We start from the raw sequence: 12,810 nt of genomic DNA on the forward strand, positions 1-12,810 counted from the left end.
CCTTTCATCCAATTAGGAGTCCCTAGTAACTTGCAGGTGGACCTGATTATTTTATTCTTTTACTAAGAATTGTTAAACAATGAGCATCCACTGCACATTCAGCGAACCTTTCATGGCAGACAGCTATGCTTTGACCCTACTCCGATTCCAGTCCCCGGACTGTGCAGACATTGCTCTGTTACCTCCTGGAGTCAAACTTCCAGACGGGCATTCTGTCCGCCAGGCCTCTTGGTCACTTTGCTCTATTCTACCAGATGTGTCAAGGGTGCTTCCACCAAACTCGCACCCACTTCGATTGGTAGTATCTTCTCTCGGTTTACCAGAACAGTTTTGCTGGAACTCTAGCTTATATTGGCTTTTTAGCTTTGCCTTCCCCGACTCTACGTCAGCCCCTATGTGGCCCTGCTTTGCTAGGGGGTCACACTTTTTTTTTTTTTTTTTACAGTGGAACCTCTTGTTCCTGTTCTTCTTTTCTAATAGAATGTGTGTGTGTGTGTGTGTGTGGGGGGGGGGGGGTCTCTTACTGCAGACAACATCGGGCCCCTAAATCTTAATGTGCTCACTGAGTGCTTTTCTCGTACCCCAGTAGTTCTTGGTCTACAGGGGTGCTGTCTTTGGTTAATGGTTTGTATTGGATCCATATAAGTCTCGGTCTACCTGAGCCATACTGATACCCTGGTGTAGGTTCACTAATGTTATGTCATCAGACTAGCCTTAAATTTATCCCATACTTTCACTTGCAACTTTTAGTCCATCCAGTCAGATTTTTTTTCTGACCAAAAGTATTCACTATCCTGTCTCCAGAATAGGCATCCTTTTGTTACAGTAATCTACTCTTTAGGTGTTTTTCTGCCTTAATGAGCCTAGGCTTTGGGCCTTTTGGATAAGACTATGCTCTAGTACATGTACATTATAGTTAGCAACTAAGCCCTTTCTCTGGGATGCTCTGTTTGTTTTTACCTGGACACCACAGTTTTGGGCAAGTGTCTACCTTACCCTGCCTGACAACACCACCGTAGTAGCCTGACTAGACTTGAGGCCCTATTACACGAAGCAATTATCGTCCGATATCGGCGATTATGGCTGCTAATCGTATTGTGTAATAGAATTGAGGACTCACCGTAGAATCATTTTCTCAGTCATGTCATTGGGGGACACAGACACAGTGGGTATAGGCTGGTGCCACTAGGAGGCGACGCTAAGCTCTGAAAAGAGTGCTAGCTGCTCCTACCAGCCTATACCACCCTAGTGAGCAGGCAGTAAGCTAAGCCAGTTTTTAGCTTAGTGTCTGTAGGAGGTAGACACTCCTGCAGTACTCTGCAGGTTTTCTTTCCTTTTTGTTAACTTTTTTCCCTCTAGGTGGAATGGTTCAATACCTAACCTCAGAAGAAAAGTGGCTACATGGGTCTGGTGCGGACTCCTCTGATGTCCACCAGCCTAAGGCCACATTCACACACCCATAGTGCAGTCTGTGCTTCACGGACCACTACGTTCATACATCATTACCCCAGTGATCTGTGCTGCAAAAAAAAACGGTCCGCATTACAACATGTCCGTTTTTTGCGGTACGGATCGCGGCCCCGTATACACGTACGGACGTGTGAACGGGGCCATAGGATAACTTTGGTTTCTTCTTCTGTCAATTGCAAACAGAACAACGGATGTGTGAATTAGGCCTAAGGGTCACCCAGGCTCATGGACTGAGCCTTTTGGGTGCTCCCCCTGTTCCAGCAGCCCAGTCAGGGCGAGTGGCAAGCTGAAGGGGTGACCCTGCTGGTACTGGGGAGCAGAAGACATGGACATGTGAGTATATTTTTATTTATTTCTCCTTTCTCTCAGCCCCTGTTCACCAAGGGCTCTCTCCCACCAGATGCTTGGCTCCCCCTTCCTCTCCGTGCACCGCAGCTCTACGTCTGCACGGCGGTGATTCACTGTCATCGCTGCTCCCTCCCTGCCATTATGCTGACAAGGGAGGAATCGTATTTCAAACACTTTCCAAACACTTCCCGGTGACCCGAGTGGCCTCCAGCCTGTGTGCGCGTGCCTCTCCCCTCTCTCTCTCTCTCTCTCTCTCTGCAGCGTCTCTGCCGGCTCATATTATACTGCTCAGAGCAGTATAAGGCTAGGTTCACACTGCGTTTTCAGCATTTGTGTGCATCCGTTTTTGATCCGTTTTTCCATTGACTTCCATTATAAAAAAAAAAAAAACACAGATACAAATGGATGCGGTTTTTTTTCACGCACAATAATTCTGTTGACACAACTTTTTTGATTGTTAAAAAAAAACTGATCCGTTAAACGGATGCTGAAAACGCAGTGTGAACCTAACCTAAGCAGCAGCAAGCGCCGGACACACTGTTCCCGGCTTCTTGCTGCAGCTCAGACCCCTTCTCTCCCGGCGGCGTCTCAGCGATGTGCTTCCAGGTTTGAAGCGCAGCGCGCTCTGATACTGTAACAGGGCGGGCTTTTCCCCCGCCGGCATGTGTGACACATGCCGCAGCCCCATATTGGCCCCCTGTGCCCCCTTGGGACTTGAATCTCGTTCTGGATGCCCTTCAGTTGGCTCCCTTCGAGCCTCTGCGTGACATTCCGTTGCGTTTTCTGACCTGGTAGGTGGTCCTTCTGGTGGCCGTTACCTCTCTTCGTAGAGTATCTGAGTTAACGGTTTTCCTGCCGGTCTCCGTACTTGATCCTTCATCAAGATAAGGCCATTTTTCAACCGGTTCCTTCTTTTCTCCCCAAGGTCGTGTCTCAGTTCCATCTCAATGAAGACATAGTGGTGCCTTCCTTTTGCCAGTCCCCTTCTCATCCTAGGGAACGCTCCCTTCACAAACTTGATGTGGTTCGAGCCCTTCGCATCTATCTGTCTATCTTGTCCTCTTTCTGACGTTCGGATTCCCTTTTCATTGTTTCAGAGGGCCGACGCAAGGGACTGGCGGCCTCTAAGACCACTCTGGCTCGCTGGATTCGGTTGGCGATTGGCGAGGCCTACCGTGCCAAGGGTAAGACGCCCCTCTTCCGAGTCACTGCTCATTCCACTCGAGCGGTGGGTGCCTCTTGGGCGGTCCGACATAGGGCTTCTGTGTAAGGCGGCCACCTGGTCCTCCCTGCACACCTTCACCAGGTTTTACAAGATGTATGTGTTTGCGTCTGCAGATGCCTCACTGGGTCGCCGGGTCTTACAGAAGACCTTTTTTCTTTCTACAGAAGTCCTTTTTTCTTTAACACTTTGGGTTCCTTTGTGCTTCCCACCCTTGGGGACTGCTTTGGGACGTCCCACTGTGTCTGTGTCCCCCAATGACACGACTGAGAAAACTAGATTTTGTGAGTAGTCACCGTAAAATCTTTTTCTTGTCGATGTTCATAAGGGGGACACAGCACCCGCCCTGATTTTTGCTTTTTTGTTGTGTTCGGTGGAGTTCGCCTCTGGACTTTGTCCTCGTTTTTTTCCTGGTTTGGAGCCGTGTTTTTGTTTTACGTATGCTCCTTTTCTTAACAGTTTTTTCTGTGTTACATGCTTCTCCTACTGCTTTCGTACAAACTGGCTTAGCTTACTGCCTGTAGAGTGGTATAGGCTGGTAGGAGGAGCTAGCACTCTTTTCTTTTCAGAGCTTCGTGTCGCCTCCTAGAGTGGTACAGCCTATACCCACTGTGTCTGTGTCCCCCAATGAACATCGGCGAGAAAAAGATTTTACGGTGAGTACTCACAAAATCTAGTTTTCTCTGCAATGTTCATGGGGAGACACGGCTCCTACCTTGTTATCTTCTTTTCTTGGCCTTCGGTGTTCAATGGTTCTGCTGGTTGGTTCATGGTTACAATCAATTAGCAGTTCTGTTTCTAGGTTATGGTGTACTTTCTGTTGGCTTTTCCTGGTTTCCCCTACTTGTGTATAAACAGGTTAGCTCAGTGCCAGAAGGCAGGGTATAGCCTAGCTGGGAGGATCGAACACTTTTTGTCTTTGTTTAGTGTCACCAGCCCGTGCCCACAGTCTGTCCACCCTAATGAACTTCGACAAGAATAGGATTTTATGATGAGTTCTTACAGAATCCTATTATCTTACCTCTGTCTGGTGATGCCACTGTAGAAATAAATAGAAGCCCTGACCTAGACTAGTGGAGGGATTTTTATCACTTTCCTGGATGGTCTTCATAGAGAGAACCTAGGTTTTTGAATTGACGTGTCCATTCTTTGGGCGGATGGCAGAATCTGACAGCAAATGTAATTGAGTTTATGGGACTGGTTGAACTTCAAGCTGACTAAAACTAACTTATGTTTATTTCTTAGGTTTGGGTACAAGCACTGCAAAGGAGGCCAAAGAGTATTTTGCAGACATGGAAAGGCATCGCATTGGTTTTCGATATAGCGGCCCTGAGGACGATGCTGCCATTACTCTGGTAATTATGTTGTCATTAATTGTCACTACCCCACATCAGTTAGTATATGTGCGTTTGTGCTATTTGGTGAAATATTGGTGGTTGTCACTATCCACTGAGATCTATGTGTTCCCTTGGGGTGCTTTACAGCATAGTCTTTTCAGTACAAAGCAGACATTTCTGAATACGAAGCAACACTCTGCCCTCCCTCTTCCCCACCACATTTGCAGAGAGACTTAAATTTGGTGTTGTTATCGTGGTGGCAAAAGACTGCTTGCCTAAGTCACTATGTCCACTTACATAGGGTCAATTATGCAAGAGACAAATGCTCATCCAAAAGTAGCCTTCAACTTCATCCACGACACATGGCGTGGTAAGTTTCTTACCATGCTCTTTATATTAACATGCCAAAAAGTGACTTTCCTGTTTTGAGTTGCCCTTACAAATGTGTACACTGTCTTCTCCTGTTACCTTTTTGTTTGTGTGTGTTTTTTGTTTTGTTTTTCTTGGTTTTTGTTTCTTTTTGTTCCCCCTTGCCCATATGTCATGAGACGTTTCTGATACAGTTATGATCCCTGAACCCTACAGGCTTTTAGCAAAAAGAAAATTGACGACAGAAAGGAGTGGCTCACAAATTTCATGGAGGACAGACGGCAGCGACGGTTGCACGGTTTGCCAGAGGTAAGGTGGATAATGGAGAAAATTTGAGTAATGGCCTGTGAGTTGTAGCTGCCTTCTCATGACATATTTTTATGTTTTACAGCAATTTTTGTACGGTACAGCCACAAAGCACTTAAGTTTCAATGACTTCATTAACAAGGAGTTGATATTGTTCTCAAACTCTGACAATGAACGGTCAATTCCTTCTCTGGTTGATGGTAGGTAGCAGACTGAAATGTCCTTATGTAAAAAAAAAAAAAAAACTGGTTTATTAGTGGCTTATATTTCAGCTTACATATGTTATAAAATACTCTGACGGTATTGGAACCAGTTTTCTGGTTGTCTAAAAGTGGCCAGACTTTGGAATATTATACTCTTTATTTTCCTGTGTTCAGGCATGAGTTCTGCAGCAAAACCTGCATGTGTTACATGTGGAATACACTGTTTTACCTGTGGTTTTGAACAGGTAAAATACACAGCAGAAAGCAGCAAGTAAATGGTTGAGATTCTCCAAATCTTATACATATGCCATAGAAATCTTATAATATACAAATATATAAAGCTTAAAGGGGTAGTTCAGCAAAGAAAAAAAGTTCAAATCATAAGTCTCAAATTATAAGTCTCTGGTGTCAGAGACTTATATTTTACTTCTATTAAAAAAACTTTAAGTCTTCCTGTACTTTTCAGCTGCTGTATGTCCTGCAGGAAGGGGTTTTATTTCTAGTCTGGAGCGCAGGAGAGGTTTTCTATGGGGATTTGCTACTGCTCTGGACAGTTCTTGTCTCGGACCGAGGAGCTGAGAGCACTGGCAGACTGAAGAGAATACGACACTTTCCACAGAACATACAACAGCTGATAAGTACTGGAAGACTTGAGATTTTTTTATAGAAATAATTACAAATCTCTGTCTCTTTCTGGTACCAGCTGATTTGAAAGAAAAATGTTTTTGCTGAACTACCCCTTTAACCATGGATCTTCCAACTTTCCTTCATTGACTGCTCAATGGACATAATAAACTCTGGTTCTGATCCATAAGAAATCTAGTGTTAGGAAGTGGCTATGATTTTGGTGTGTTCTTTAGACAGAACCTGTTATCTGCTCAGTATGACTGATACCACAATGGAACCTAGTGAACCCCATTAGAAGTCGGTGGGGTCAGCCAAGCAAAAGTGGGATCAGTCACTGTGCGGAAAAGTGTGACACAGTAGCTCTTAAAAATAGCTATATGTTAGTTTCCGTTATTTAAAAAAAAAATGTTAATTTCTGCCAGACACAATATCCACCTAGTTATAGTTTCTGTGTGAGACCTTACACAATCTGCAGTGCATGGCGCAATTACTGAGCAAACCCTTCTGTTTATTTGACTAGGCCTGAAGCCTGGACAGAGAAAAGTGTTGTTTACTTGTTTTAAGAGAAATGATAAGCGTGAAGTCAAAGTAGCCCAGCTAGCCGGTTCTGTTGCCGAAATGTCTGCATATCATCATGGGGAGGTAAGTGCTGTGTATAGTTTTGACGTATATTTTGTTGCCTTGATCTGATTCTTAAAGAGGATGTACCATCAGGTACATCCTCTTTAATATGACCTATGTATCGAAGCCAGGGAAGCCGGTGCGGTTCGTTTTTTGAACCGCTTCCCGTGTACGGCGCCGTTCTATTCACGGGTACCGGGCCTGAAGCACAGAAGGCAGGTTGGCCCGCCCCCAGTGGGAGAGAATTCCCTGCCCTCTATGCCGCGGCTCCATTAGAATCAATGGAGCCGTGTCATAGAGGGGCGGGGGATTCCCAGCCCGATACCCGTGGATAGAACAGTGCCGTACACGGGAATCGGGCCGCGGTTCAAAAAATGGACCACGGTGACTGCGCCGTTCTATCCGTGGGTCATATTTAAGAGGATGTACCTGATGGTACATCTTCTTTAAATATACTTTAGTTATGATAAATCATCTTTTTTTTTTTTACAGCAAGCCCTGATGATGACTATTGTGAATTTAGCACAGAACTTTGTGGGTAGTAACAATGTGAGCTTACTGCAGCCCATTGGTCAGTTTGGCACAAGGTTGCATGGAGGCAAAGATGCTGCCAGCCCTCGATACATTTTCACTATGTTAAGGTGAGCTTCAATTGTCTAGCCATGTAATGGACTGAAACCTCTGTCTGTTTTTGGACTTTAATAAAAATGTGTGGCTTATTATTCTGCAGCCCCCTGGCACGATTACTGTTTCCAAATATGGATGATAATCTTCTTAAGTTCCTGTATGATGATAACCAGAGAGTGGAGCCCGAGTGGTACATGCCCATCATCCCGATGGTTTTGGTGAATGGTGCTGAAGGTATCGGCACTGGATGGGCTTGTAAACTGCCCAATTATGACACCAGGGAGATTGTCAACAATGTCAAGAGAATGTTGGATGGCGTGGATCCACACCCCATGGTAGGCAACTATGGAAATGACACTATATGAAATGTAAAGCACACATGAACTAGGTTCTGTATACTCAGTTACTTCAGCATATGAGTCAGTGCTATCTTTTAATGATAATACTTAAGCCTTTGTCTCTTTCATACCTATAGCACCACTCCTATATTAGATTAACTGGTTTCAGAATAATCATTACTAATCTCCATCTGTCCCACAGCAGTGAATGGAGCGGTGGTCACACAAGCGTACATGAATGGGATAAATTCAGCAACATATCCACATTCCCTGTGTTTACAGTAGGATAAGAGGAATAAGCTACTGCCAGTCATCTGTCGCTTACAGAAAAAACAAAACTTCTAATTAACTTCAATAGGAGATAGGGAACTGAGCAAAAGAAGTGACCGGTCACTGCTTTCCAGGCAGCTATGCTAGGAAGCATTATTCAAAATCAATGGTCTCTTCTGTTGTGACATTTCTGTGCTGACTGTAGCACAGAAAAGGTGTAGTGTAGCTGTTCTCACAGGTGTCGCTTTTTAACCTGAGTGAACATAGCCTCGGACTGCTTTCAGATGTGCTTAAAGGAGGGTATTCTGCTCAAACATAACTTTTTTCCATGGTGACAAAATAACAGTCTGTTCTTACCTTTCCACGCACCCCTGGTGTCGTCACTAAGTAGTTTGGGTCCCAGCTGAGATGATCCTGCACTGCCCTGTCTCTGCCAGTGGTTTGCTAAGCGGGCTATCACCCTCAGACAAGTCCGTCTTAAAAGTGGAGACAAGAACATTCTGTAGGAGGACATTGGGGGGGGGGGGGGGCAAGGAAAGGGAAGAATAGCTATTCTCTCACCATGGGCAGCAGTATATGAAAAGTTATGTTTGAGCGGAATACCCCTTTAAAACTAATGTATCACCCAGGTTTTCATTTTTTATTTTTTACCTGTTCAGGCCAAATACTGGAATGTGTTTCTTTCCGATTCAGATAAAAAAGAAAGGCTTCTGGGCATGCCCAGTGACCTTTATAGAAGTAATTCTACTGGGAAGAGAGATGCTGAGTTGTCAGCCACACCTGTTATCTATATACTGGTGTCACCGGTCACTGAACTCCTGTCTGTGCTGATAAGGAGGACACTGCTGGGAAATCATCTGTACAGAAAAGGAAGTCTCAGCTTGGTTTTAAGCCAAGTAGTGAGAATAAAAACTGCAAAATTTTTGTATTACAGTAGTATAATGGAAAATAAGAAAAAAATTATATTTATATAATAGGTTGTTTTCTAATGACACATTCTCTTTTAGGCTATGTTCACACAACGTAAGTTTAGTATTGATCACGGACGTTGTTGCCAATTTGCAACAACGGTCGTGATGAATACTAAACTTACATTATGCTGCAAGTAGAGTGAATCCCGGCGAGTGCGTATACACATAGTATACACACTGGCCGTGATTCCATCCGGCTGCACGAAAAACTGACATGTCAGTTTTCTGCGGCCGCTATTCATTGTATAGCTGCTGCACAGGACTGGCAGTTCACACAATGTGTGTAGCGGGGAATTCGGATGCGGGCGCACACTTGTGGCTGGTACTGCAGTACCGGCCGGGATGATCTTCAGTAACACTGGCTGGCCGGGTCACAGAACGGACGGTTTTATATGTAGTGTGAACCTGGCCTTAAGGTGGATTCAAGGCCCAGCCTAGCCAGGTGTCTAATGATCAGTGATCAGGCCAGCACTTGCGTAAGTATTGGGCACTTGGGAAAGCAGATACATATATGTAATACAGTTTCTTCAGTTCTGTCACCAGGGGGAGCTACAGCATTGATTGATGTGCACCATATTAATCCTTTCTGGATAGCTGTATATTTTGGTGCCTTATGTCTTGAATGTGTGTCTGTTGCAGCTACCAAGCTACAAGAATTTTAAAGGTACAATTCAGGAACTGGGCCAAAACCAGTATGCCGTGAGTGGGGAGATCTATGTTCTTGACCGGAATACTATTGAAATTACAGAGCTGCCAGTCAGAACATGGACTCAGGTTAGTGGACATGCATGTATAATAGTGTTTGCCTTTTTTTTTTCTTTTTTTTTTGCTAAATTAAATAGCGTATGACTTTTCATTTTTAAAGGGGATTTCCACAATAGACATATATCCTCTATCAACAGGTTAGGGCATGGGTCTCCAAATTGCGTCCCTCCAGCTGTTTACAAAACCACAATTCCCATCATGTCCGGACAGATAAAGCTTTGGATTTGGCTGTCCAGGCATGAAGGGAAATGTAGTATTGCAACAGCTGGAGGGCTGCAGTTTGGAGACCCATGGGTTGGGGGATAAGTGTATGATTGCTGGGGTCTGACTGCTGGGTTACCCCTTGATTTTTTTAAAAAGCGTTCCCAAAGCTCCATTGTGACTGGTTTGGCAGTGCACATACTCCACTGCTGCTCCATTTGTTTTCAATGTGAGTGTTACTCATTCACTTTTACAAAAGGAAACCTGTGTCTTTTTTTTGTGCTTTGTCTTTTTCGTTTCAAATACTCAATACATCTTATCTCAACAGGTTTACAAAGAGCAAGTTTTAGAGCCCATGCTTAACGGCACAGAGAAGACGCCGGCTCTGATCTCCGATTACAAGGAGTACCACACTGATACAACTGTGAAATTTGTTGTGAAAATGACAGAAGAAAAGCTGGCTCAAGCAGAAGGGGCTGGCTTGCACAAAGTCTTTAAACTTCAGACCACTCTTACCTGCAATTCCATGGTATGTTGTTCCTTTTGGATGACTTCTCCATAATATTCATAAACCAGATGTAATGTCACAAAACACTGTCTCATTTCCTTTTCTTTGTTCCATTGCTTTTTTTATTACATACAGGTAATAGGTAGTTAACATATTATATAATTTATTCGTAATATCACTGAAATTCCTCCAATGTAGACTGTTTGCTATGGTGTTAAGAATCCTTCAGGCTGTATTTTATCGAACAGACATAGTCTGTTCATGAGGTTAAAAAAAAATGGAACCTTGATAAAGCTGGGAAAAAAACTAACTTTTCCTCTATCCACAGGATAGGGGAAAAGTACAAGATCACGGTGGGTCCGACCCGCGGCTCTATTCATTCCTATGGAGAGACGGAAACAGCAAAGTACAGCGCTTTCGGCATACTCGGCTCTTTCAATCACTCCATAGGAATGAATAGAGCCGCGGGGCACAGGTCCATAATAGATGCTAGTGTGAACATATTTACACTGTGAAGTGCTAATACTGACTTTATGCCTCTTTTCTTTTAGGTATTGTTTGATCACATGGGCTGTCTGAAGAAATATGAAACTGTTCAGGATATTCTGAAGGAATTTTTTGATTTAAGATTACATTACTACGGACTGCGCAAAGAGTGGCTGATGGGAATGTTGGGCGCTGAGGCTGCAAGACTTAACAATCAAGCCAGGTTTATCCTTGAGAAGATTCAAGGGAAGATCACGATAGGTAACTGCAAGTCTGCTTTCCTTCTACCTAAACTAGGAGTGCTAGCACTATATTTCACTGCTTCATAAGTACTATGTCAAGTACTATTTTGTGTCACTAGAACTGCTACTTGATGGTTGGTAAATGCACTCATCCTTTATTTTTTAGAAAACAAGACCAAAAGGGAACTGCTTCAGATGTTGTTGCAGAAAGGATACGAGTCTGACCCTGTTAAAGCTTGGAAAGAGGCACAGGAAAAGGTAAGCAGAATCCAAAGCTTACCATGTATGTGTTACTTTGGGCTCAACAGTGGGAAGTTTTGGCAGTGCTACTTTCTAGCTTTTTTTCATGCTATTGATAATGTACAGACCTACATAACTATCCCACTGATCCTCCATTGCCTTAACAGTCTGCAGAGGAAGATGAACTCCAAGATCAGAATGAAGATAATTCCTCCGATTTGGGAACTACATCAGGGCCTGATTTTAACTACATTCTCAACATGTCTCTGTGGAGCCTTTCCAAGGAGAAAGTAGACGAGCTGATAAAACAGAGGGATATGAAGGTATGGTTCTTGCTTTTGTTCTTGGGCAGCTATAGTTAATCTAGCTGTTTTTCTATGCACTGCCAGTGGCAGGTATTCAGATGTCTCCATGCTTTTGAACCACCTTGTATATAAAGCGTTTATCTTGGAATATAGTGTCCCTGTTCTAGTGTTATGAAGGCCACCTTTATAACATTCTGTGTTGGTGAGGTATCTTTAACTACTAATCGACACTGGCTGCAGCACTGGTAGTATGGCCAAAGATCGCACAGGAATCGTGCTGTATCACAGCTAATGTTAGTGAATGGGATCATATTGTGACTCACAAGTGGATGAATTGTTAGGAGAGTAATGGTGCGTTTACACAGGCAGATTTATCTGACAGATTTTGGAAGCCAAAGCCAGGAATGGATTTGAAAAAAGAAGAAATCTCAGTCTTTCCTTTATGACCTGTTCCCTGTTTCTGGTCTGTTCCTGGCTTTGGCTTAAAAACTCTGTCAGATAAATCTGCCTGTGTAAATGCACCGTTAGGTTGGTTATTTTTTTTAGATCAATTTAATTGTTTAAAAATACCAGCAATGTAACCTATTCTTACGTTTTAGGGGAAGGAACTAAATGACTTAAAGAGAAAATCTCCATCCGACCTGTGGAAAGAAGATTTGGCGGCTTTTATTGATGAGCTTGATGTAAGTTGGTGTATTTCATTGTGATTTTAAGCGAGTCATGTTACCACTTTCATGCTGCCTGAACAATCTGTAGGGATCTGTGAGAGTCCGGGATCTTTCTGATGACTTTGTTGTTTCCGGGTTAACTTACAACTTTGACTGCAAGGCCAATCACATTCACAGCAATTGTGTATCACTAATAAAGGCAGCAGGAAAGTAGTGACAGGGTCTCTTTAAGGTAGGGATGGGGAAGCTTTTTACCTCCAGCATGATGGGAACTGTAGGCTCCCCCATCCCTTCTTTAAGGTATGTTAAAAACAAAAAAAATTAGAGACTGCTGTATATTTTCTATATTGATAGACCAACAACATGCTCTACTGGCTTCAAAATAATTTTCATTTCTTTATTGTTTAGAGAGTGGAGGCACAGGAAAAAGAAGACAATTTAGCAGGAATGTCAAGCAAAGCAGTAAAGGGGAAAATAGGCAAACCAAAAATGAAGAAGCTGCAGCTGGAGGAGACCCTGCCCTCAATGTATGGCAGAAGAGTGGAGCCCCAGATCAGCGCAATGAAAGCTGATGTCAGCAAGAAAATGCTGAAGAAGAAGAAGGTGAGGCCAGTCTTCCGTCAAGTTTCAAATGCTTTTTATGACACATAACAATTTTTTTGACCATTTTTTATTTTCCTTTTCAA

General features: G+C 43.5%; 1 protein-coding gene across 1 annotated transcript in view; it reads left to right on the forward strand.

Annotated features, from left to right (window-relative positions):
- Positions 1 to 12,810, forward strand: part of TOP2B (DNA topoisomerase II beta) — a 65,211-nt gene that overhangs the window by 40,628 nt on the left and 11,773 nt on the right. The window contains exons 16-28 of the mRNA XM_069958663.1: positions 4,286 to 4,395; positions 4,963 to 5,055; positions 5,138 to 5,252; positions 6,403 to 6,524; positions 6,996 to 7,144; positions 7,234 to 7,465; positions 9,349 to 9,483; positions 10,004 to 10,204; positions 10,735 to 10,930; positions 11,078 to 11,169; positions 11,319 to 11,474; positions 12,056 to 12,139; positions 12,533 to 12,727. Of these exons, the coding sequence (XP_069814764.1) occupies positions 4,286 to 4,395; positions 4,963 to 5,055; positions 5,138 to 5,252; positions 6,403 to 6,524; positions 6,996 to 7,144; positions 7,234 to 7,465; positions 9,349 to 9,483; positions 10,004 to 10,204; positions 10,735 to 10,930; positions 11,078 to 11,169; positions 11,319 to 11,474; positions 12,056 to 12,139; positions 12,533 to 12,727 (1,880 nt within the window). The remainder of the gene's footprint in view (positions 1 to 4,285; positions 4,396 to 4,962; positions 5,056 to 5,137; positions 5,253 to 6,402; positions 6,525 to 6,995; positions 7,145 to 7,233; positions 7,466 to 9,348; positions 9,484 to 10,003; positions 10,205 to 10,734; positions 10,931 to 11,077; positions 11,170 to 11,318; positions 11,475 to 12,055; positions 12,140 to 12,532; positions 12,728 to 12,810) is intronic.

This window comes from Dendropsophus ebraccatus, chromosome 2 (genome assembly GCF_027789765.1).
Source record: "Dendropsophus ebraccatus isolate aDenEbr1 chromosome 2, aDenEbr1.pat, whole genome shotgun sequence".
Taxonomy (NCBI): domain Eukaryota; kingdom Metazoa; phylum Chordata; class Amphibia; order Anura; family Hylidae; genus Dendropsophus; species Dendropsophus ebraccatus.